Below are 27,815 nucleotides of genomic sequence, written 5' to 3' on the forward strand. Positions count from 1 at the left end.
TCATTACAATGTAACACACAATACAAGCTTCTTTCACAAAGAGGATACAGTTTAAATAAGGTATCTATTCTACAATAATTGCCTCTAAACTTACATAAAGACTTTTATGTAAATCTTCACAATGTGCAACATTTTACTCATGCAGGCACTTTGTTGTCCATATATATGTAGAATTAAATTATATATAACAATAATTTATAATACTAATTATTAAAGTTGGCCCAGTGATTAGCATTGCTGTCTTGCAGCGATGGGGCCCTGGGTTCAATTCCTGTGGTGCTGTCTGTGTGGAGTATATACAGTATGTTCTTGGGGTCTTCACGTGGGTTTCCAGACATAATGATAGGTTAATTGGGTCAAATTGGTCCTGGTGTGAGTTTGTGTGTGTCAGAGTCTGTGCGCAGCCCTGGGTGCATCCTGCCTTTTTTTGCCAGTTGTTTGCTGGGATTGGATAAAGCAGGCTAGAAAAATGGATGGAGGACTATTATAATGAAATATTTGTTTATACATGTACTGTATAAACGAAAGTGTAAAAATTCATACTGTATGTATGTTGGACGAAGTCCGTTTCTAATTGCAAGGTTCAAATTCAATAAGAAAGGAGCGGAAAGGTTCTGTGGGGTCGGATGTACAGTAGTTGAAAAGCTGTCAAACCAGCTAAAGCTGCCAACTCCCCTGTGGTGCTGCTTCATATGCTACTTGTCACACTCCCTTATCTAAGTACCAGCGATTTCTGTGTCAAAGCAAAACATGACGCATTGGGCTACATTCCCTCCCAGCATTCGCAGAAATTAATTTGGCTTCTCATTAGAAAAGCATTGATGTCTGTGCTCTGTCGCCAAACTCTGTGCCAGAGAAAGTGTTGGTACTGTAAGTATTACATGCAAGCTGCTGATCCTTACCAAGATCTGAAAACAAAAACTGCAATTCATTACCATGCCTAACTGTAAATACATAGGTGGTATAAATCTCATATTGCATTGTGTTTCCCCTCTTTTAGTGTTTTTTTCTGCTTATTATATGGATATTTGTCAGATATCAGTGACCCTGGTATGATTTTAGCCGTTTGAATGTTCCAAAAAAGTGTTTTAAGGAAAGATTGATGGTATCATCCATCATCAACAAGCTTGAGCTGTGATTCCTGCATAAACTATGAAAAATAAATAACATTGTCATGTAATCAAGGCCAAAAGCACATTCCCATGTTTAAATAAAGATGAATGCAGCCCTACAACATTAAAACACTGTGAGAACATTGAGAGGTAAGAACATTATTGTAATAACAAAACACTGGTCAACCTAATGGATTATTATAATCAGTCACTTTTCACATCTGTTGTGTAACTGCAGTTGCTCTTAAAAAAATTAGGGCATACTGAAAGCCTTCCTTGAACTTGGTCAGATCAGTGCCACATTCACTGTGCTTAGTTTTATCCTGGAGTGCTTATGCATATGTTTTACATACTTCTAAAGATATTTTCTGAGTCCAAAAGTGGCATATAACCCTTTGTCTTGCAATCAGGGATGTAGTTTGTTTCTGAGGTGCTTTTAGCTTTCTGGGAGTGTATGTGGTCAAGGTACTCTTGTGGAGGTATCCCACTTTTTGAGGTGCCTTCCTCAGCTGTCTCACTCTATGCTAAACACATGTTCACAGTCAAATTTACTGAGGAGCCAAACGCAATGTACAGTATGCTAGTTTTGTGCCTGCATGCTTTCTGAGGAGCAGCTAATGATGTAGTCAATATTTGAACACTAAAGTTCTTATTTTAGATAGCAGTGGGTTTTTGAGTGCAATGTCATGAGTCTTGAGGACTCAAGCTGATGCAGGCGGACTGCCACTCTGCTGGGGTGCGGCTGACTGGACAGGCTGGACTGGGGGACCGGGTGCAGTGATGCTGACGAGAATTAAGGCTGACAGGACAGGACGGACAGGAGAGCCCACTGTGATGACACCGAATGGACTGGAATGTAGTTAAATTCAATGCTGCTACAGTAGCAAGGAGTATCTGGAGACAGAAAGGAGAGAGATGAGAAGGAGAATCGGGATCTTGTAACGACGTGTTCCTGAAGCAGGCGGGGAATTGTGTGACCCCAGGTAGCTCAATGTCAGAGCGCTGGCTCTGTGGAGTGGAGTTTCTGGCTTAAATGTGGTGATCAGCTGGAGGGCTGATGAGATGATTGGCTCCCTGACTGAAAGACAGAGGGACACACAGACAGGCGGCCTGATCTGCTCCTCACAGGCTGGGCTGCAATGAGAGCAGTGGTTACCCGTGGCAACGGCAGCCAGCGAGCCACTCCCAGCCTGAGTTTGATAATATCATTATAGAATAAACTTTGTGACATTACCATATAATGTACATTGTTAATATAAATATGATATATACAGTATATATATGTCTATACTTAATTAACTTACATAATTTTCCTGACTGAAGTTCACAAGTTTACAGAAGTGTGTGTTGTGAAATATACTCATACTGTAACTACCTTGAAACCTTAACTTTGAATGTGGTTCAATAACCAGTAATGTTGTCTCAACACCCAGTAGAGTAATAGTTTTTACTGTTTAAAATTCAAATGAACATGTTTCACAAAGAAGGCAAAACCTATACAAGGGCAAAAGAAACTTTGAGCGTCCCTAAAATACATCAGGGTCAAACATTAGGGAGTAAACGAGAACACAGACAGTATAGCCTGATGTGAATAACTGAGTAAATATCCACAAATATATGGAAACATAGTCTAGAAGCCCAGTCATAAATTGGACTACTGCCAGATTCATGCAGAATGTTTTTTAAGAAAAGGGGCATTGCTTCTATTGTTCCTGTAGAGGACATATGTCAAAAACAAAGAAGATAAATAAATGTGGATTGACAGTGCATTCTTTGGAAAAATACATTCATCTGGTAACTGAGAAACTGAATCTATCCAAAGCAAAGATCAAAGGTCATATACTGTAGGCACCAAAACATAAGGTCTGCAATGAAATTCGCAACATGCATGACATCAAATATGATGACATTTTTTATCATGGGCTAATCCTGCATTAACCCATCAAGGATTAACTATTACTAACTGAAACAATACTAGCATATTTAACATAGTACATTAGTAGCTTCACACTTCAAAGAAATCTCTTCAAAGAAAAATGTATAAAGAAATTGATTTCATCATATGATAGGACTGTGGAAGAAAACACTAAGAAATGAAGTGTTTGTTTTTCAGTTCATGACATCCACGGTTGTGAGGGAGCTCTTGTTTAAAATTACTTATGATGTAGGTCTTACTTTGTTATACAATTTTATTTTTATTTAATTAATAGAATGTGATGTTGACCCTGCATTCACTGCATATTCCTTGTGTTGCCATTGTAACCTTGAAGAGTAAGTACCTGTTTCTTACTGCAATTAAGTGGTACTGTAGATATGCATCAAGGGCTTTTTCCTGTGAATAGTATGCCATTTACAGTCTTTTTTGCATGACTTTTAGGAAATTATTTTAAATAAAATAAAAAAATTAAGTTGGATGAAGGGAAAAAACATGGAATTCACTTGCACATAACAACAATCACATTTTTACTTCAAAATAGCACAATAGATAAGGAATAAGTTCAGAAGAAAATGTTCAGTTGATGCAATTAGGGATTGATTGTCCCTAACGCTCTTTGTATCATTTTATATAACGGTCTATATTATCTGAGACTTCCTGAGCCCTGTTGCTTAGTTACAAATTATTTAATTAATTTTGAAAACACAACAAAAGAAGGTACATCTCCTATAATGATAAGTTTTACAAAAGAGGTGAATACGTAAATACATTTTCTAACTAAAACCTGTTATATTATTCCACAGCTTCTGAATTAATTGCTGCATAGTTCTGTCTCAAATACCTTGTTAATTGAAGAAATGAACTGGGGTCATGGTTTTATGTGTCTTTGTCATCGTCAACATTCTTTAAATTACTTTGGTTATTTATTTTCTTCAAGTAGCAGATCACTGTGATAAAATGGAACAGTTTAATCCAGCAATCAATGGGATTAGTAGGTAGAATAAACATTTTACAACAAGCATGGGCAACAATCGTCCTTAAGTGGCAGGTACTGTACTTACAGGATTTAGAGGCATCTTTCAATTAGGACCTAATCAAGACCAGAGAAACAGGTCATTTAAATTGTATCCACATATTTGGTTCAATTTAATCATATAGTCTGAGATAGGGCTGCCTGCTCTTATTTTACAATGATTGAAGCTCCGTTCAGGAGTCATCATTGTGAGGAACAGAGTGTGGCTTTCTGGGAACCCTTAACTGTGATTATCTGTGTCTTACCCTGTGCCTCACAGAAAGGATTGCTAGCATACCCTCATATTGCTGTGATTGAATCAGTCAAGGTCTATAAAATTAGACTTACATTTCATGACTTGTGGTTAAATGACATGTGGTTATCAGAAGGCATCTTTGAGTGGTCCTAAGTTACAATATGCCTTCATTTTGAAGAAACTGAAACTCCTCTGAAAATGAATCCGGTACTTGAATTGTGCTCTACTGTACCATAAAGATAGCAGGCTTTCCCACACAAGGTGGAAGGTCTACGGAAAAGAATGCTTCCTGCCCCCCTTTTTTCCAATGAGAATATATTGGTAAGTATATTATATTATATTATATTATATTATATTATATTATATTATATTATATTATATTATATTATATTATATTATATTATATTATATTATATTATATTATATTGGTTACAGAAGCCCTACTCAGATCTGATTCTTGCACACAGATTCATGCGATTTATAGGGAGTGAAGAGACCATTGTGAATATAACTTCCAGATACCTATGCTGAGTTCTGTGTTGGGATTCTATACATCTTGTCACAGGACCACAATCTGCAGCTATCTTTAAGTTGGGGTTATTAAAGACTTGGCAAGAATCATACAACATTTCAAGTAATTAGTTCCATTAAGGAATTAAGAGCACAGAGCACCAATGAGAGGAAAGCCAGATACAGTATCTTTGTGGATCCTGAAGATCAGCCAATCAGAAATCACTCATGGCACTCCTGCTGGTAGGTCAGGCCACTGATTAATCAGAGGCCTTGGCCTATCTCTCCATGCCTTCTACCAGTGAAGTGTTGAAAAGAAACTGAAAACTGATGGACTTTTGATTGGCCATTTCTACAACAGTGTGTGCCTAAACATACTACAGGCTTTATGTGCCTATAGCAATAGTAAGTCAGACACCAGGGCTTATTTATAGAAATTGGTGGATTAGAAACATTTGATTTTCCAAAGCAGGCAGAGACATTTGAACTCCTTAACTAGTGAACAATTCTGCAGAACACCTGGAAAGCATCTGCCCTGCCTTGATAAAATTCCCTTTCCATCAGTTACAACTTGATTTCCACTTCATTAAATAACAATAATCCCCAGCAAATTCATATTAAAAGCCAAGAATGGGTGTTTAAATATAATAACTTGAAAGGACTCCTACAAACAATGTTTCAGTCATTTGACATTTCTGAGTGTTTGTTTAGGTATTTTTAAATATAGTTATTTTCTCTGTGTGGAAACTTCAATTCTGGGGTCCATTTAAGCTAAATGCTATTTTTTGGGGGCTACCTGTGTAGTTAATTTAGATATCAGCAATAGGCATTACCTGACTTTGCATAACGATTTGTGTGCCAGAGGGAAACAGAGCCTTTCCATTGAAATGCACAAAGCACAGGGTAAATCTGTCTGCCTTTGACATCTCAAGAGAAAATCAAACATGCATGGAAAGCAAACTAGTGAAACACATCTGTAAGCAAGCAATTCAATAATAATAATAATAATAGTAATAATAATAATAATAATAATAATAATAATAATAATAATAATAATCATAATCATAATCATCATTTATGTTTAAGACTATTAAAGAAAAATCTCTGATGTTTTAAAATGAACTATTATGATAGTTTAGAGTCATTAAACTGAAATTTTGAGTTCCATGTTTAGAAAACTGCAAGACATTCGAAGCATTCATTTTAATAAATGATTGTTTAAGCATGTTTCCATATATGGCACAGGAAGAAATAATTCCTAGTGTTTTACTAGATAAAGTCATGTAAATAGCTACAGTATGTAAATAAAGACAGAGATAGTTTTAATTTATTAATGACAGTAATAATACATTTTCTTCTAAAATGCAGTTGAAAACAGCTAGAAAACCAAATCACTCCCAATTCTGTCAAAAAGCCCACAGATTACTGTGTAATTTTGCTCTTAGAAGAAAACCATGATATAGTGTTATGGTACTGTAGGTACAGTAAGTCATTCCTTAGCTTTTTTGCAGTCTGTTCCATCGTAACAATTACAAAAGAAACCACATCTACATCTTTGCATTAGACTCAGTAATGGTACATTGGTGTTGTGATGCTTCTTTAAAAAATGAGTGATGTCAACAAGCATAAAATATTTGCATATTATCGCTGCTAAAATGTTAACATTGCTCAAAACTAAAATAAAAACAAAAAGCAGTTATCTATACATTTCTGAATGAGTGAAGTAATAGAGCACCTACAGTATTTGTCTAAATACTCTACTATAAGCGTCAACAAAGATAATTTCTTCCTCCTGGAAAAACAGCATTTGTTAAAGTCCTTCCCTCCCATGGAAAACATACCATGAATCTGCTGCTCTTTTTCTTGTTACACACTGTAGAAAAGAATATTATGAAACGGGACTTTTACACACTTGATTAATCTCTTAATGAGATACGCAGCTGCTGTGCCTTCATAAAGTATTTACACCCTTTCAATGTTACATTTTGATAAATTGTACACATATGACGTACACATTTTTAAGGTGAATGTTTCCAATAAAGCATAAAGTAAATACTCAAGCTGAATGCTTTTGTGAGGGAAATAACTTAATGTAATTAAACTGCAAATAAAAACAAAATTATTCTAATTATACTGTATATTGTAAGTACTCGAAACTCTGTGTCAATTCTTGATAGGAGCACCTTCGGCTGCAGTCACAGTTATGATTATTTTTGGTTAAATCTCTACCAAAAGTGCCCTTTTTTGTTTGCAATCTGCTCAGACTGTTGTAGCGGCATGTCTTATTGTTAATACAGGAATTAAGTTTGCTGCTCCCTTGCCAGTCTCTCTCTCCCTCATCTCAGTGGCACTGGACAGAGAGGTTATTCCATGTGGTTCAGATTTAAGGTGTTTTTCTGTCTGATAGAGTTTCCTGATAAGGAACAGCTCCCGAGGCTGAGATTCTCCAGCCACCCTAATGAATGGATATCTCTGGCGCCTTTCTGTCCTGGAGTCGCATCAAAAGGTGTTTACAACCCTAAGGCCAGAGAGCATTGTTACTCAATGCTCAATTGTTACTTGATCAGCCAATCAGGAACTGGTAGGGAAGAGTAACCCCACGTGGGTCTCAGATGCCCGTGAAACTTTCAACCAATGAATGACAGTAGTTCCTCCAGATAAAAGAGGTAGCACAGGGCCCAGAAGAGGCCCCCTCCAGGACATTCTCAGACTAATCTCGGACAATCACGTGATGGCCAGTGTGTCTGAGTGAAAGGACTTTACTTTGTTTGAGTCGAGACTGGAGGTCGCCCGCACGTAACCAAAGGATCCACCCGATGTTAGCTCAGCAGCAAGCCTCGTGAACCACCGGTACCCCACCTCAAACGCTCTCCAGATCAACGAGTGAACTACGATCAGAACTGTTGACATCTGAACCTCAGTATTCATGACTAGCGCTACATCAGGAATGAACTTGTCTTCTTCCCCTCTAAAGAGTGACTTGCTTGGACCTGCAGTCACTTTTCATGTGCACAAACTCTGCTAGTTCAGCCGGGACTAACTAGCCGGTCTTCAGAGAATAACTGCCATCAGGAATTTCTCCTTCCTTCTCCCCCACCAGGCCAGAGGACACCGATTGGACGCAGCAACAGCCTGTCGCTGTTCCCTTGTGTCCGCAGGAGATCTGAATCCACACAGATTGGATGAGTATCCAACATTCTGCATTACAGCTCGATAATTCAATTATTACCTCAATCCCAGTTGATGTCAATTTAATTCCTATGAGTGATGTACTCGCTTTTGAGTATCTAGTGTAGATGTTGTAATCAAAGCTCATTAACAAAACGGTATAAATGAATGGTATACTGAATGTATGTGTCTCTCGGTATTTATAACTCTTCATGATATAAGCTTTGTATTCTGCTAACCCTCACTATAAGTTCTATTATGTTTATATGCACATTTAATGTATTAATGAATGTATTCTCGTGTATTAGTATCCGTGTGTGTGTGTTGCTGAGTTGTTCCGCAAGGTCGATTTTCTAATAGCCATCGAAGAATCATTTTGTGATTTACTGCTACAATTAAAAATTGTTCCAGTACATGCACAAAACCCCTACACTGTCGAGTTGTTTGGGGATCATCGATGGCCAAGTCTTTCCACAGACTCTCTCAGCTGAAGTCAGGACTTCTTCTCGTTAAACCACTCCAGTGTAATTCTGGCCTTATGATTTGGGTCATTTTACAGAATGAAGGTGAATTTCCATCTCAATTTTTGAGAAGCAGATTTTTCTCTTATACTTGCCTGTACATTTTCTTCTCAGTCTTGACAAGCCTCCCAGACCATACTGACTGTAGAGATGATGATGATGACTGGGAGATGTGCTCTGTTGTTTGCATGAAATGTAACATTTTGCATTTATGTTTGCATTTAAAATGTTCCAATTTTATACAGGTCAGGTCTAACACTTTTGGTTCTTTTGGCTTATGCTTCCTCCCTGCTTGGTGAAACAGCCTGATGCAGACCTTGTACTTAACTTCTTAACTTCACTAACAGCAATCCCCCTAAAGGTCGTAAATACTTACACTATACAATCAACTATATTTATTTTTTTTACTTTCTTTGCTTAGATTTATTTTATTTCTCCTGTACGATTGTTCTGTATGAGCATTCAAGCTTTGATGAAAAATATTCTCTTTAAAAATGCTTATACATCTTTTGTAATTCAACAAAATGAGAAAAAAGGGGTTAATACATTTCCAGGACTCTATATGGTGTCTACCTGTCTTAATACGTCAATTTTGTCAGGTAAAAAAACATTTTGCATTTAATTCCTATTTCATGTTAACGAGTGGAGGGAATTTATCTTATGTCCCCATGCCCCCTTCCAGCTTCTGTTTATTTTTTATTAGATTTTCTTGTTTGAATGTGGTATGATTCTCTACCCGAAATATTCCAGTTATTACCTCAAAGTTTAACAAGCCTGTCATTGTGTTTGCTTTGGAATCCATGTTAAAATATATAGTATATACAGTATAGTGAATAGTGAATATATAGTGAATATAGTAAAATATAGGAACAAGTAATAGGTTTATTCCATGCTGAAATAAAGAAGAAAGAGAACACAACGTTTCGGCCGTGGAGCCTTCTTCAGGTGTCACCTGAAGAAGGCTCCACGGCCGAAACGTTGTGTTCTCTTTCTTCTTTTTTTCAGCATGGAATAAATCTATTACTTGTTCCTTTGCAGCCTACGCATGCTGACGCAGCTACCCACCTGAAATAGTAAAATATATACTGTAGTAGGAATCTATGTTTCTTAACTCTAGGAACTGAGTGTTTCTCAACAAAACTTGCATGTTCAGTCTGCCACTCTCTCTCTACACATTTTCCAAGTGAATTAATTGCAGCCTTCTCTCTCTGTGGCTGCAGGGCACAATTCTGAATTAACTTAATGGATGGCTGGTTGGCTGGATTTTCACAATGCCAGGATTGTATTGCATACAGCTCTTTTCATTGTTCACCTCTGTTAGCTCATTCTTATAGTCAACCTGGAGCAGAGCTGTCTAGTGCTAAGCCGATGGACCACATTTTGGGAAGATTATTACACGATGAGTGCTTCTCTAACTTACAATGAAATGTTATCTTTCCTGGACCCCTTACCCCTTTTCTTTTTTCTGACAGATGTTTTTGCCTGCATGTGAACATTGTTGAGACTTTTTTACTGCACATACGGTATTTATATTGTTCAGATTTAAGTTTTTCTTTAGTACCTCACAACATTAAAAAAAAACTGCTAGAGGGTTACAATGACTGATGAAAAGTAATTCTAAATCTTACATTTGGTGTATATTTAATATAGATCATCAAGATACTTTGTAATCATGGAAATGTAGCTTAAAAGTATTAGGATGGAAAAAACCATCAAAACTACCAACATACATTTGACGTACATTTTAGTCTAAAGCACTTAAAGGGTGCTTTAGGCACATTAAGGACACCACATGGTCCTGACACTCCACCAATACTTGCTTTCATGTCACAGCTCACTAAAGTGTCATTTGATCCCCTGCAGATGGCAAGATTTTCTGTGTATTAAGATCATGTTCTTTGCAAAACGCCTCTTTGATCTCCATTCCATTTTAGGGCTGGATGCTTGCTTATGATTTTCTGGTCAAGTGGCATTACTCCTTTACCTGGCTACAAACAGTCCTGGTCCTGGTATTTACAGCTTGATACAGAATGTATCTGTCATGGATGTCAAAAGGAATGAACCGTTGATTGGCAGGAGAGCAAAAAGACCCTATGCGTAGCGGCGAGACAGGGGTTAGCCTGGGTTGAGCTGTTCAGGAATGCCGTATAGAAACCTATGCCCTCAGGTAGCGGACGTGGGGCGACCTGGTGCTAGGCGAGTTTAGGATATCTGAACGTCAATGCTGACCGAAGGCAAATGAAAGACCCAGAAATATATAGCCCCAAAGAGAGAGAAACACCGGAAGGACAGCAAAGAACCGGAAATGAGAGACAGGACAGAGAAGGAGTGCCCTCTGGCTGCAGAGGGCATGACAGTATCTTCCTGAGTGTCCCTTGTGCTGTTCTGTACACTAGACCCATACAATATTCTGTACTGAAACAACTTATCTGTTACTTCTGTGTTGGGTTAGCACAACCACTGGATGGTAGACTAGATTTCCTCAACCAAGAGTGTGGGCCATCACCTCCAAAGGGGTGTCACACTGGACTCAACTAGAAGTTTAGCCACATTGTAGACCTCATTCATGTCTGATATCTGTCCTGTGGCCAGATGGGCTGTGCGCCTTTTTTAGGTTTTACTGCCTGGGTGCAGCTGGTCACTTGAGTTATTTGATAACTTAGAGACTGCACAGCATGCTTAGGCATTTCAGTTCTGGCCAAACTAATGCCAACATTTATCACCTGGCCTGTAACGTGAGAACATTAATATACTATCCAATCTTCTGGTGATCACTCTTTGAAATTAAACAGAACGTGAGGTTACTCGTGTTACCCTAGTATACTGTATTGAAAGAAAAGCAGCCACAAAGTGGCTCAGGTAACTGAAGTATACAGTATCCCCTCAGGAAAGAGGTGTCTCACTGCTAATTGTGCCTATTAGCAGCATTGGAATAAATGGTCTGTTTTCCGCCCCCTGTGGGCGATGATATCCCATGGGTAAGTGGCTACTTTTGACTTTCAGGGAAACAGGGCCACAGAACTAAGCTGATGTCTTTATGATTTTGTTAGTAATATCGGTGAAGTGTCATCTTGCCTTCCACAATAGGTGCTACAGTTTTCTTTGTGGTTGGAGTTCCCTTGTTTGGAGCTGGAGTTACTGCAGGCTTTGACTCTGCATATAGAAAGTGAGATAAATATTAGATTAAATGTCACTCGTGTTCAGAATAAATGGCATATTTTGGCCATTTTTTATTATTCCATTTTAAACTTATTAAAAAATTAAAGATGGAATTGCTGTCATAGTGATTTAAATGAATGGGATAACATCAGTTCCTTTCATCTTAGATAATTGTGTTTAGCAGAGCTGAGCAGACACCTTGCCTTTCACAACAGGGGCTGCAGAATTCCGTGATGAATTTCCTTCAGATGAAGTAGGAGATACTGCAGCTTTTAATCCTGGAGTCAAAGAAGGCAAATCAGACAGAATACTTAGAATAAATTCTAATTCTAATTTATAACCTGCAGAGTTTGTGTTAACAAACTGGAGTAATTGTGTGTGGTTACCTCTTGATCTCACTATAAATCTAATAGTGTCCGTTCAAATAAGAATGAGCACTTTAATAAATAAAACACTGATATTTAACATTGATACTTTTAATTTTATCATAATTTAAATGGTCAGTGTTTTATTGAAATGTATCCTGTGTCTGTTTTTTGTGAATAAATAACAAAACATAAAAATGATCTAAAATATATCAATGAAACAATTATGCAAAACAAAGTTAAAATAACACATTTATAACAGCAATTCCCGCAAAGGTAAAACTGAGAGGAAAACCATCTGTCTACTTTAGTTGGTTGTGAAGGTTAATTCACAAATACAATGGTTACATTTCAAGCAAGAAAAACAATTCAAAAACAAATTATAAAGCTGAATATTGTAAATCAATGCAAAAATGGTATGTGTATGACAAATGAGAGTGTATTGTTAGTTTTACCCAAGATACTTGGTTACTTTCTTTTCCTCATAGCTATGCAATATAATTGAGTCAGACAGATGGGGAATTGTGTTATGTATCAGTTTGGAATTTCATGAAGATGGAGTGTTAGTCAGTTTGTCCTCATCTCCAGTTGAAGGTGTTATATTCAGACACATCAAAAAGCAACAGTGACTGCTTGCCTTCCACAAAGGAACCTGCAGGCTTCTTTATTGTTGAGTTTCCTTTAGGTGGATCTGGGACTATTGAGGACTTGAATCCTAGGGAATACAATTATAGTACATTTCCAAAACTGTGTGAATAAATAAAGATTTGAAAGTAAATTGTAAATGTTACACTAAATTTGCAAGTGCTTAAGTTTATTCCACATGACCATATGTGTACAGAAAATTATAAAGATTCTTTATTACAAGCCAGATACATGTCTTATGGGAGTATTATTTTTACCTTAGCAGTATGCTTTCACTTTTATTAAGTTTGTAGATTTATCTATGAAAATCTAATCAAAACTGATGCATCCAAACTTTGCCCTTGAAGCAACTGTAACACTGATTTGAAGATGCATTCTTGAATATACTGTATGGATTTAAATGGAATTAATGACAAAGCTATTAAAAGTTACCATTGTTACAAACATTGCTCACGTTTAGTTGATAGAGAATTGTGAGATCTACTGAATTGCCTCTGAGGTGTTTGGTTTCTTTGTGCCATTATTTGTGCGTGGGTGCTAGTCATACAGATTAAATACTGTTAATACCAAAGAAATGCTGTGTATTACACCATGTGGCATGAACATGATTTGAACATAAAAGACAAATGTCATAATGTTTTACTATGTACGAATTACAAAAGACTGAGTCAAATAAGATCAAAAGGCATCAAATCATGTTCATGTCAATTTTATTGGTTGATTACAGCTCAAGGGACAGACAGAGATGTTGTTATTGCACAGAAAAACACATTACAAACTGAATCAGTGCGAATACATATAAAAATTTAAATGAAGAAATAAACACACTACTCATGTAGCCACAGCCCTTTCAAGTAACAGAATTGTTTTTTTTTTCTGTGAGAAAATTAAGAATATATTATTAATCTTTTCCAGTAAAACTGTATAAAATATTTAACTGTGGCATTCATTTTATGTCATTTGTTTTCATAAAGATTATTTTTGCTTGGTGAATCTAATAAATTGAAAAGAAAATTTACTCTTTTTATAAATCAAGTTTATTGTTACTATAATAACATCAGAACAGGGAAATATAAAGAAACTACAGGGGTAAGATGTTTATGGAATAAAATAGTGACTTATTTTCAAAGGTGAGAATCTTTTGATGGGAGGATTTTTAGCAGACACTCCATAATACCTTGAGCTTATTGAGTGTTTTTTTACCTTAACCAAGTGCCTCATGAGCTACTGCATTGTAAGTTGCCTTGAGATGATGATCATCATTAAAAATTGTTATTAAATGAGAAGAAATGTGCAAAGAAATGGCATACATAGAGGATAAATACTTTTTATGAACAGGTAAGACTAGTAAGAAGACTATTATTACTCAAAATAATAAGGTACACAATTTGTAGTGAAACAACTTTAAGTACTAGTTTTGACAAAGTATTGTTATCTCTCAAACTGTTCTATTACCCAGTAGCAGAATTACCCAATTATGACTAATCAAGTTAAAGTTTTTAAATACATTTAAATATTGTGCAAAGTCAAATGAGGTGACCCAACTTACAGAAAAAAAAATCCCTTGAATTTCAACTAACAAACAGACACAGAGAAGTTGCATTAACAATCACTCTGTTTGAGAAGGGTTCAGTTTGGTTCATTAACTTGAAACACTTCACTGTTTACTGCTACAACAGTATGGCCAACAAAGGGACCAGGACCACATATTTAAGCTGTAAGCTCATGTTTGTTTCTGTGGTCTCTGCTATTAACATTTCAAGTTATTCAGTTCATGCCATTTTCAATTTCACAGTTGCTCCGCTATGTTAGTTTTCTAGTTTTGCTAGTATGGTACACAGTGACAAAAAGTGTATTAATGTGCCTAACCACAATACTGTATGCCCCTGCTTTACAAATTGAAGTTAGTCGGTTCACACTACTACAAATAGTAAACACACTGGGCTCAGTTCAAAAGGAGATCAAGGTTTAGAAGCACTTTTTTCACTACGCCATCTCATATGTTTAATTTTATCACAGATGCTACAGTAGAAACCCAACTATTACCCTAATTCAGAAAGCATTAAACGGTGTACTGTATTTATGTATGTTGGAAGGGCACAGTTGTTTCAGAAAAGGGGCAGCCTTGTCTGGACCACAGTGTCTAGAATGAACTGCTGCTGCTCTCTGTCATCTCACCAGCTGTGGCAAGTGAAATTGGTCTGGTAACATTTTGAAAAGCAGGATGATGTTTCTGGGGTGTGTGGTCCAGACAGAACAATCTCTGCCCTTACAATATGTAGAATACATTTAATTTTTGCATTTATAAAGACTATAATGAATCATTTTTCACAATAAGGTTTATCAGTTAAGTCAAAATTTGAATAAGTTTCTAAACAGTAAGACCACCTCTTCAGATGGACTAGATGCCGATCATTTCCCAAGAGGACTATGCTGTTCTTTCAAACCTCCGAGCCTGCAGGATAATACTGAATTGTTCACAGGCCAGAGGTAACATCATACCAGTAGTTTCTGGTAACACAGTACAGCTGTATGCAATTTATTCATCAAGATAAAATACAATTACTGTATTTAAATGTTTTATATTGAAATTATCAGATTAGTTCAGGGATTCTAAAAAGTCTACAGATTAGCCTACAGAAAAAGCCTGCAGGTTAGTCTCATTGTGCAGTGAAAACCTCCTGAAGATGGTAAATTAAGCCATATACTGTATATACTGTATATATAAGTTAAATTAGATAAATCACCAGCGGTAGACTGAAAAATAAAAGCCATGTGTATCATGAGAACTGGATTATGGGAGTCCTTACACTACACTGTTGAACAATTAAAGCACCATTTACTTAATAACTCACTGTACTGTTTAAATGATAATTCTTTGTATCTGTATGGTGTTTTTCATCTAAAAGGATGCTTTACAAACTGCTTTACTGTACATATACAGTACTGAGAAAATGTTTGTGCACCCCTTAGGATTTTAACCTATTTGAAGACCACATCATCCAATAATTGAGTGCTTTGTGAATGTCTGGAATACCTGGTGAGATACAGTAGGTTGGGTTAAACCTACTTGGTTAGTGGGCCTCCTGGCCACAAGATGAGGAGGCTCAAATCCCATTCAGGAGAGACCCAGGTCTAGCTGGACGGTGGAGTTGGGGTGGAGGAGGGGCGCTTGGGACGAATCCGAAAGGAGGTGTTTGTGTTTGATATACTGCATGGAGCTAGTTGGTCGAAACTAACGTGAGAGACCAATGGTTATAGGAGATTTTTTGTTGAACACATTGCTGCTCAAGGGGAAGCCACCGATTACTGAAGCTAAAGGTTCCCGTGCTCTGTCACACATCTATACTGAATGTGGCATCATTTGAGGATAACTAAATGTTTTGTGCCATTTGTTTCATCAGGTTATATGGAAGTTACTAACTAAAGTCCAGGGGGGATAACAACGACAAGCCAATCATACACATACCTAATATTCATCATTACAAAGCTAGCTCCATACTGCATATCAACCAAAAACACCTTCCTTCGGAATTTTAATAAAATTAAATTCTAAGATGCTTTAAATAGCAGTAGGATGATGGATGAAAAATGCGTCCAATCTCATATGATCTAACGGGATATCCATTATTACACTATAGAGAAATGCATCATTATTTTAGCAATTTTGAAAGTAGAAAAATCAGGAACTAAAAAAAATTGCTATATGTTAATGACATATTAAAACATATTTTGGTTTCAAATGTTACAGTCAAAGCTAAAACCTGGTTATTACTGGTTATGTTAACTGCTTAATTAAGTGAATTGTTAATGGGTTATTATTTTTATTCAAGTGAAGTGTTAAAGGTGTTATTATTCAAGTTAATAAATAGTCAAACATGATGTATTTAAATCTTTAAAGATGCATTATCCATGGTATCTAAACTGTACACTATACACAATATAACCCTGACTTGATGTAACACAAAAGTACATTAAAATATACAACAGAAGTGTAAGGTACTGGGTGTAAGGTTTTTTTATCAGTGTATAGTGCTCAAATTCTGCTTTCTTTTTAACCTCCATAAATAATATAACTTTAACTTAATAATAAAAATAAATGAGAATAGCTGAGTAATTACATACAGTATCTGCAATATTTCTAAATAGAAAAGCTGATTAATTAAATGAGCATATTTTTGGGAACATTAAGGGTCTGTGACACTTCATACTACATAAAACTGTGCTTTTCTATCAGGAGTATTACAGTATATCCATTTTGATTTCACTGCAGAGATTACTATCTGGATCTGGAAGCTGTCTACATTCTAGACAACAAAGAGAACTGCATTTCAGTTGCGTTTTGAGTAGGGGATTTGATCAAAGAACATATAATCAATCTCGAAGATCTTTCTTAGTTTCAGAGTTCTTTAAAAGGATACTGCATCTTGAAGAAGCCTTACTGTATATTCATGCAACTTAGGTGAATGTTTTAGAATTTCTACTGAGTTCAGGTTTAAATGCTACAGTAGTTTGTTCAGACCTGATATCAAGCTTGCAGTATTGTTAAGTACAAGATAAAAAAACACCAAGCAAGTACTATAAGATGGGAATACAAGGCTTTTCAAAGTACCTGCAGAAACATCCTCATGTGTATACATGTCAACGACATAGCGACAGAACTCAAACTGATCTAGCAGAGCAGAAGGAAAAGAAAACAATCAAAAAGTGAATGGGTGACTGACAACTCTGACTTAGGCACCCAGTCTGAGCATTAGCACACAGTTACAGAACCCAGCTTAAGCAAATTCTCACCACACAATACCTGTGCATTTCCTGGTGTCGAGCTAATCCACCACCAGATGATTAAAAAGCAAGTTGTCAATCCTTATTAATGTCAGTAGCTATGAAAAAATAATTTCAACCTCTTTTATGACATGAACATAAAATTTAACTTCCGTATTAACCGAATAGTTTGATTCTTTAACAAGGCATGTACCTTATCTTTATTTAACATGTAGTTTATTTAACTCATGCAACTGACCTTATTTTGGATTCATTTTAGAGGTCACACTGGTTGTATAATAGTTCTTTCAATAATGGAACTTTTTTACTTTTTTTAGATGAAAGTAAAGCACAGTTTTATCACTTGAAACACAGCAACATGAACATGGGTTGGTGCCAAGCCATCACCATCCGGCCACGGTTGGCTATCAGTGTTTGATTTGTGTAGTTTGGCCAGAATAGGGCTTTTGGGAAATATAACATTGGTCCATGGCTGAAGCACATGATACACACTGCTGTACAAAAAAGCTTAGACATCTTAGTGACAAAATTAGGAGTTAAAATATATAAATGTAATGAGAAACAGCATTTCACTCAAATATTTTAGATTATTCTACTATTTTCTATTATAAATTTTTTGTTTATAATTAAATCTGAGGTCTTCTTCTTTTCTAGTGAGAAAAAACAACCAAGCTTGTCATTTAGAGGCATTTAATTCATAGTGATAAGAAACTTTTACAACCTGATCAGAACAGCACAAGATAAACTGTGAGTAGCTTATTTGACACGTTGTAGTGGCTCACCCATCACATTTACCCACCAAATCCAATTGAATCAGTTCTAAATATTGCTCATCATTAACTTCTTTTGTTACCCTCAAAGCATCAAAAAGGCTAAAAGGCCACTTTTTGTTCATCTACCAATATTAATTCAAAGCCTAAAACAAGATGACTAAATTTTATTAGAAAATGTATTTAAATCATACAAGGAAAGGAATAAGAGTGAAAAGAATTGAAGTAAAATGTCTAAGACTTCCAAGCAGCAGTTAATATCATTTTTGTTAAACAGTAAGGGATTTTTCATCTTTGTTTTTTGTTTCTTATTTTTTCCTACTACAGCAGAAAAATGGAAAACATTGTATGTATTCTGTGCTCTTTAGAAGACACAATAACACATATTACACCTATTACAAAAATTCTGAATGTTAAATTACTGTATGTCCCCTCTATTCAGTTTTTTTTGTGGACATTAATAACATGAATATTAATAACCATTCAGACCCAATTTCCTCTTCTCTCTGAGCGGAAAATAATGACATATTCATCTTTGCTTTAGTTTCTTTGTTTCATTCCCACTACGCTGTGGAACTTGGCCTCCTCCCCATTTTTCGTGCTTTTTTTACCTTTCGGTTCCTTCTTGACAGGTTTCTCCTCTTTTGGCTTGGCTTTAGACTTTGCTTTTTCCACTGCCTTCACTTCTTTCTTGGCTTTCTCTACTTTCTTTTCAGGTTTCTGTTCTCTTTTCACCCTTTCTTCTTTTTTTTCAATTTTAGGTCTCCTCACCTCTGTAAACAAAAAAAAAACCCTTCTTACTGATTGTGTGCTTGTGTGGTTGATTGTTGTGTATAACCCTGTTTTCTCTAATGTGATGTCATTTTGTTTCACTAACGTTTGTATTGCATTTACTGGATAAACCTGTATTGCAATACACATAGTTTCTTGCATTTTATTTAAGAGAGAAACAGACATCTCATGTATTCCTCTGCTTCTTGCTCCCTAAACTAACACATTATTCTAGTGAGAATTCGTGTGCCAAAATCATTCACAGGTTTTGAGGATTTTACTAATTAAGCTATGTGATATCGCCTTCCATTATTCTCATTTTATGTGAGTTTACAAAGCTGTCACAAGCAAAGTCAGCCTTCCTGCTGAGATACCAAGAAACACAAATTCCCCTTCTCGATAGCTGTGGAGTTATGTTTTTCTCCATAGAAATATAAACAAACTAGGGATCTCACTTGCAAAATCACTTGACAAAGCCTACAAAATATGTTGAGTTGAATTCAATACCAATCTGACTTACTTCTGCTAAAATACAATAGTTTCAATGTTGTACTGTATTCTGTGGAATTAATAGTTATTTTATAAAAAGACACCTATTAGCATTAAACCACACAAGACCATTGGGCACACAGAGGGTCCTGCAAAGGGTACGTATAGGGTGTAATTTGCAAAAAGAGCCTATACAGTATCTAGCACTGGTTTCATATACTGTAAATTAAATGCCAAAACATTCAACAAATCCAGTTGTGCTACCTGGCATGCATAAAGTATAAAGTAAAATAGAAATACTAAATTCCTACTTCAGCAAAATGAAATGGGAACTATTCATGTAATGTCTGTTCACCCACCCCTTACTTAATTTACAGCTTTTAGTCTTTCTGTACTTTTAGAAAAGCTTCTAGACAATTTCCAGAGGTATTTTCTTCAATAATGCTTTCAGCCCTGTAGTCCAGTTTGAGTTCCTCTATGAAACTGCAGCCTTCAAAGCAATCCACAGTATTTTCAAGGCCGTGGACTGAGATGGTTAATTCGGAATTGTAATCATTTACCGAATGCTTAGGGTTATCATTCTGGTGCGACTGCCCCACTAACACAAAACATTGTAACAACATTCCAAAATGTTGCTGGAGGGTTGTGATTAGGTTACTTTAGGCAAAATGTTTAAGCTAGACCTTCAAAATGTTACAGGGTGGGAACAGTGTGGTAATGTCAGACATTGTGTAGATAGACTGTAAAAAGATATATCATTTCATTTATTTTTTTAAGATGTCAGAATTGCATAAAATCCCAAAGTGATAGGTTATGTTTGTCTTTGACAAAATATTAAAGAATGCTTCAGCAACATACACAGAGTACATACATTTTCTGCCTCACACTATTTATATACTACTTTAAGTTGCAAGTATTTTTATGATATCACCACATTTGTTTGTTAGCTGGGGTATGAAAGTAATAAATATATTGATATATTTCAGCCTTCATTCAACCTTCTACAAAACAAAGGCTACCATTGCCTGAAATGAAAAACAAGGCCATATGATTACGCAGCCTTCATCATGCTAACCAATGTGCATTAGAAACTCTTTATTAAATTATTTTCTTTTATTCCTCAACATGCTTTCATGGTTGAAAAAAATTATGTCTCTATACTATGGTTGGAAAAACTTTCCAACTACTTTTATTCTTGGAAATCTCCAATAACTTTTGAATTGATTTTTTATGAACAAAAATGTATTTCATTTTTCAACCACAGGCTTTCAGCTTATTAAGTAATTTTTAAATGTTCCACTTGTGAACCGATCAACCATCAGTTGTCAGATTTTGATCAAACTTTTATTGTAATTCAAGATTTGGTCTTCTCAAACAATTCTTCTAACACATCTTGCCAAATCTAGGTCTTCACACCTTGAACAACAGTAGTTTAATTTTCTCCCGTGCTTGTCAATATTGGCCCCAACAAAGGTTTTTGTTGAATCATATTCACCATATGGAGTCATATTCCTATGGATTTTAGTTTTAACCATTTTGATATTATAAATTACAGATTTCCAATTATTTTTTTCAGCACTCAATGATTACGCATTTATTCTTTGTAATCTTGAAGTGGTAGTTTTCAGTCATTATAATTTTCAATAATCAGAAACGCCTCGGTTTCATACAAAACAGTGATTGCACAAATGCTTTTGTCAAAGTAATACACTGATTTTCATTTATTTTAATTTTATGCTTGTTAAAAAATCTATTTTTTAACCAAGTGTCTGCTTGAATTTCTATCTTTCATCAGTAAAAAAAAAATTTAATACAAAGATCTTCGTTTCTCCTTATTCATACTTTGTCTTAATACTTGTCCGCAAAAGTATCTCCTGGACAATCATATCCATTCACACTGTGAAATTATAACCAAAAATTATCAGCCATTTTATAGATAAACACATTGTTTTCCTTAAGGTTTTTTTGCATTAATGCCTTTATCTTTGAGCATCAGCCAACAGTAATTATTTGTTACTTCAATAACACAAATGCCGATCAGTAATACAGATGTTAAGTATACTGATGCAAAAAGAAACTCACATGTTCTGGAATGAGAATACTATAGTTATAGATTATGTACTTTTACAAAAAGTTGTCAATTTGTTTCAAGCCCTCTGACCAGCAATTAAGCTTGTGCAGTGAGGCATTGCAACTTGCCAATCACACAAAAGCTCGTTAGGTGCACTTTTACCCAACGAGATCCAGGTGGAACAATGCCTGGTCAGGTCACCTTTACAAACGCCTTAATTCAAAGCTTAGGTCACTGCAAGAAAAAGGCCACATTTAGTCAGTTTTCTGTGCATTCCATAATGCCTGGAATGTCACTAGAAGCATGGGAGAGGGCCATTGGCATGCTGCAGGCAGGCATGTCATGTGCCAGCGTTGCCAGACACTATGGAGTAAGCCGCTCCATTGTGTCCTGACTGCAGAGAAGGTTTCAGCAGACCGGCAGGACAGATGACCGTCCAAGATCCGATCTCCCTCAAGTGGCCACAACAGAGCAGGACTGACACATTAAACTGGTCCATCTGAGAGACTGTTTCTGATCAGCCCCCCGAACTGCTGCTAAAGCTGCTGGCAGACACAATGCCCGCCTCAGTGACAGGACAGTGAGGTTCCATGCTGCTGGCCTTAGAGCGAGGCGACCTGTCAGAGGCCCTCTGCTCACATCTCCTAGATGTCACACCCGACTGGCTTGGGCCAGACAGAGGCTGTGATGGACTCATCAGCAGTGGCATCAAGTCCTCCTCATGGATGAGTCTCTCTTCAGCCTGTTCCACACAGATGGGAGGGCCAGAGGGTAGAGGAGGAGGTGTTGTGTTTCTTTTTTCCATCAGTATATATTCTGAAAAGAATGTCTTCATAAGAAAATCTTTTTGGTAGCAGAGCAATGTACTATAAAATCTGCCAAATTTTGCATGTGTTCAAAACAATGAACAATTGTACTTTGTATTTATGTCTTTTACAGTATACTGTATACATTTTTACATTTTTCTGCTTCTTGTATACAGATATTTAATTCTTTATGCCTAAAGTTCTTAAAATGAATAATCACTTAATAATTTCCATTAATCAAGAAGACTCCTTTCAATGAAAAATGTTCGAAGCATTGCAGAATAACTTATCCAAAGAAAAGTCTACTTTCTGTGAATAAAAACAAAACTTTGTCAGTGATAGAGATTCAATTAATACATTTTATTGTCAGCTTTCTTGAGCAAGACATTGAGAGAGAAGGTTTAACAGAGTACCAGAGGAATCTGTATTAAGACCACTGCTTATCCTAATACTATATATCTTAATAACCTAGAATCTGCTATACTGTATTAAGTATCTACTGTAACTGCAATAGGTGATACCAAAATAGGAGGATTGGGAAACACTGTTGAAGCTACAAAAGAACTCTAAAATGATTTAGATATAATTCAAGACTGGGCAAACAGTTAAAGTAGACAGGTATCAAAATCAGAATGTATAAATACACTGGGGAACACTATGCTTAGAGATGCTGCTTATGAAAAAACTTAAATTTCTATGTTGACAATCATGTTCATGTTCTAGACTAGACAATGTAGGGAAGCAACAAAAATAATTGTATGATATATACAGTACCGTAGTTAAAAGTGTAGTGTAGTTCAAAGTAGTTCAAGGGATGTTGCATATAAATTGTAAAATACGTAAGTTAGTTTTTATTTAGAATATTGTCTGATTTTCTGGCCAGCACATTAATGAAAGATACTGCAACTCTAGAGTTAGTTGAAAGAATAAAATAGTAATTAACAGATACATTTCTGATCTCAGAGGACTGCAAAACAGGTTAAAAGAACTCTCTGTGAAGTATGTCTCTTTGAGAACATTTTGAGGGGACATACAGTATTTTAAATTTAAAACAAGAGATACATCTTTATTCAAGGGCTAGTGGGAGTTTAGAATGAGCTACCAAGCCATGTTTGTTAAAGTGGATACCATGGAGTCTTCCTCTATATGAGATCCCCTATCCTCAGCTACTGTACAAGGAACCAATTGACCTAAGTTGACTCCTTTTTAACCTTTCTTATTTTCGTCTCTTTATAAATGCAAAGGAAAAGCTAATTATTTAGTTTAGACCCATTTGTTGAAGGAGCAAAGTAAAGGTTAATTCCAACTGTGAAGAAAAAAAGAAGAAATACTGTACCATGTTTCAGCTGCTTAGCCTACTTCACATGTGAGGTTCACACTTCACACAGTATATTTATTAAACATTTGTTGATATTCTAGGTGCTTCTTTATTGCCTGTGTGGTTTAGAATTTAAACGCCAGCTTTTTTTACACAAAAACAAAATTATCACTGCTTTAATCAGCAGAACATAAACTACTGTGAATTCAATTATAGTACGCATTTAGCTGTAATGTCAATAAGTGCACGGAGGCATGAAAGAAATCAGAAAAATAAGTAAAAAGGTTACATAAAAAACAGTCCCCAGCAGAAATAAAGAAATGCCCGGGGAACACATTTTAATTATTTTAAAAACACTACAGACTTTAGAAATTGGAAAGACACAAATAGTCCTAAATACAGCCTGGAACAGTGTTTGTGTTACAAAACGCCACATTATAAACTGTGTATGTTCTTGAGTGCTTAAGTGCACTCTCAGGGAAGATGTATTCTTTCTTGTCCTCACATGTCATTAACGTAATGCAATACAGTATATCCACCTTGGGGAAGGGGAGATCTTTCCATCACTTGGTCTTTGAGACCTTGAGGAGGAGGAGGTTGTACACTAGCTGTGGCTCTCAGGTGCGCGGATACAAAGCTCTCTGCAGACTCTGGAGTTCAACTCTAGGGTCTCCAGTCTCTGTAGTTCACAGCCTGGAGGCTTCATGACTTATATTCCGTACCACAGATTTTTCAGTTTAGCTACCAGGTGTATTCCTGTTAACTCTTACATTAAATGCTTTTAGCCCTGTGATAAAACAGAATGTGTCTGTTAATTAACATAAAGTAGTGTGTAGTCCAAAGTTAACTGTGGATAATTTCACTATTACAGCAGTGCTGGGATATCAATCGAAAGTGTGTCCTTATAAATACTAGTCAGCAGCATTACCAACTTGTAGCCTGGTTTTGTCAGATCTCAGAAACTAAACAGGACTTGTCCTGGTTTATCCCAGGAAACCATATTGCTGCTGTAAGTAGTGTTGCAGGAGCAATTGCTGGCACTCTGGCTTCCTGACATCTAGTCCATTGCCCACTGATGACTGGAAACACTGCGCTTTAGGACACACTGTCCTTTGGATGAGATTTTAAAATTTGATCTCGACTAGTTGGGCATTAAAGATGTCATGGCACTGTTCCTAAGGGTAGAGATGTTAGCTCCAGTGTCCTACCTCAGTCTTGCTCAATCTACTCTGTGTAAACCCCCCCTTAATTCAACTGCCAAACAGTTTCTCATTACTCCTTTACTGTGTAAAGTGTTCTGGGATCTGTTAGAAGGAAAATGCTTTTTAAATGCAAGGAAATTGCTGTTTATGTATAGCTTCATGTGCCATATGAAAATAACTATTGTTATGATGACATTGGTTTAACCAGTGTTACCAGTGCACTGAGGTCTTCTTTCTGTAGTTTTCCTTTACCACGTTATTTCTGTACTTGCTTGAAGTAAATGCTGAACTCTTTTTCTCCCCCCGTCTGTGTGACGCTCCCTGTCTGCCCAGCTTCCCCGAGCTCTAGCCACCCTCAGTCTTCACAGTTCTGCACTAGCAAAGCCAGTGTCGCTGCTCCCTGGAAACTCCACTCCTTTCTGCTCGTTGGTCTCTACACCCGGGTCCCACCTCCTGTCAGACACCGCTGTTGCCGGACGCTACTACACAGACATGTCAAAATCCCTGCTGCCTGCCGCTAGAGTCATAATCACATACAAATGATCGGTCTGGATGAAGTAGCTTGCTCAAGGTTACAATGTATAATTAATCTATCATTAGCTCAGCCGGCAATATCCTTGTTGAGCGACACCGGAGACCCGGGTTCGAGGCCATGCGGTGAGGGTACAAACCTGAAAACCGATCTCACTACAATATTTTTGGGGGCGGAACGGTGGCTCTATGGGTAGGGATCTGCGCCTGTGGCTGGAAGGTTGCTGGTTTGTATCCCGTGACCGGCAGAGGAATCCTACTCTGTTGGGCCCCTGAGCAAGGCCCTTAACCCCAACTGCTCCAGGGGCACCGTATAAATTAGATGACCCTGTGCTCTGACCCCCAGCTTCTCTCCCTGTCTGTGTGCCTCATGGAGAGCAAGCTGGGGTATGTGAAAAGATAAATTCCTAATACAAAAAATTGTATATGGCCAATAAAGTGATCTTATCTTATCAATGCAAGTAAGAATTTTTTTATTATGATATCCTGTTACTCAAGCCTTTTTATTTTTAAAATATTTCAGTTCTGTGATTTTGACAGTAATGCAGTAAGAGAATAACTTGAACAGAATAATAACTTGTACACAATTTACCTTTAGGTGGAGCTTTCTTTTCATCCCTGGCTTTACTTTCTTTTGCATCTTTGACCTTTTTAATCACTTAAAAAAAGGCAGACATAAAATTAACAAGAAGGAAAGGGGTAAAAAATATGCAGTGTACATAAATATAGTAAAAATAATTTGACTTTAGCCCTATATGTTGTTCATTCTGATATGCGAGGAAATGAGCTGCACAGAAATTATGCCAAGGAACATCTTTGTGTCTTTAAAGCATCAAGTGCTTAAAGCAGTGAAGGACAGTAATTTACACGTCCAAATGAAAAGAGAGCCTGACTTAGTTAAAATCAAACAAGCTTAAGAAAGAAAACATATTAGAGCATTTTGTTCTTCCTTATAATGCAGAGTGCTCAAAAGGTCATATTGTTAGAAGCAATGAAATACAAATTGGGAAACTGAAAGTGGAAAAAAGCAAGGACAAAATTTCTTCTTACCTGTGTGAGCTGGTAAGGGGAACAAAAGGAAAACACTTATTAGAGAAACTCATAATCTGCACATTGAAAGACAACTTTAAAAAACATCATCAGTGAATCCCATTTCAGAAAACTGTGACATTAACGGCTGTGATTATGCATAATGCATTTTCTGTGCTGCTGCCATTGCTAATAATGAAAGATACACCTATTATTAGCCCATAATTCAATTTTCCATGTTTAGTTGTCATGGATCAGACTGAAGGACATTTTCCACTGTCAAAAACTAGCATCAGTTCTGGTCAGCCTGATCATGTTTTAAACTACTAGCTATATTGCATTACCACCTATATACAGTACATCACATGATGATTTGATATCTGGTTTAACCTGGACAAAATGCCCAATTCTGGTGCACTTAACTGGTAGCTGAGGACCTGTTTATTTCTGGCTCTAAACCTAAACTGACTGTTAATCAGAAAGCCAGTATGTAGAGGACACATAATCTTGTTAGTTAAAAAATACTGGGAGAAATAGCATGTGCAGTAGAAAATTGTACAAAAGTACTACAATATTAGCAGTCAAATGGAACTGGAACAAATGTATTAAGAAATCAAGCAATAGATCATAAACCAAATTTATTTCCTATTGTACAGATTAATATAAAGCTTCTTCCTGTGATAAATATCTTTATTTTTCCACTAATCATATTGTAACTTATTGTCCAACTGAGACAGCGGGTGTAATTTAATTGAGAAATTAAACTGACAAAATCACTTCAAGGATTATGTTTTATGTTTATCATTGTGACAGATTGTTGATGCATTTTTTTATATTATGAAATTTAATCTCAATAAGCACCCTTGGCAACCGAAAGACAATCCTGTCGCCTTAGCAACCTCCGTTGTTTTTTATATAAACACAAACCTCATCATTAGATTATTTTCAAACACTATGCAGAGCCCTGAGATTTTTTTACTCCAGCCTTAAAATATCCTTATCTCTCACTTACCTTTCCGTATGCCAGCCAAGTCAAAGGAAGTCAGTTATTAAATAATACATATTTTATTGTTTACTATGACTTCCCTATTTCAGCACCTTTAATGCAGAAATGTCAGGTTAAATTAAATCTTCAAACGTCCGTATTTTATTTTTGTCCTGTTATGCCCAGTTCTCCATTCACACAAAATTATTGTTTATATTTCACATCTGGATTAATCACTGCAGAACATTTTATAGTGTAGGTCTACAACTGTTTGAAAACCAGATTTAGTCATCTTCCAGAATATCTTGCATTTTTAGGAATATTATGTAGCAGGTACTGTATGTTCAAACAGCTGTGTCTGAGTTTAAAGAACT

At 36.3% G+C, this 27,815-nt stretch overlaps 1 protein-coding gene across 1 annotated transcript in view; it reads right to left on the reverse strand.

Annotated features, from left to right (window-relative positions):
• The window catches only part of trdn (triadin), a 123,292-nt gene that overhangs the window by 59,515 nt on the left and 35,962 nt on the right, over nucleotides 1-27,815 (reverse strand). Inside the window, exons 9-15 of the mRNA XM_069185507.1 lie at nucleotides 26,478-26,486; nucleotides 26,020-26,085; nucleotides 18,851-19,012; nucleotides 17,297-17,356; nucleotides 12,677-12,754; nucleotides 11,878-11,952; nucleotides 11,591-11,668 (exon numbers count right to left, since the gene is read on the reverse strand). Of these exons, the coding sequence (XP_069041608.1) occupies nucleotides 11,591-11,668; nucleotides 11,878-11,952; nucleotides 12,677-12,754; nucleotides 17,297-17,356; nucleotides 18,851-19,012; nucleotides 26,020-26,085; nucleotides 26,478-26,486 (528 nt within the window). The remainder of the gene's footprint in view (nucleotides 1-11,590; nucleotides 11,669-11,877; nucleotides 11,953-12,676; nucleotides 12,755-17,296; nucleotides 17,357-18,850; nucleotides 19,013-26,019; nucleotides 26,086-26,477; nucleotides 26,487-27,815) is intronic.

The sequence above is a fragment of the Lepisosteus oculatus genome, chromosome 2 (assembly GCF_040954835.1).
Source record: "Lepisosteus oculatus isolate fLepOcu1 chromosome 2, fLepOcu1.hap2, whole genome shotgun sequence".
Lineage (NCBI taxonomy): Eukaryota > Metazoa > Chordata > Actinopteri > Semionotiformes > Lepisosteidae > Lepisosteus > Lepisosteus oculatus.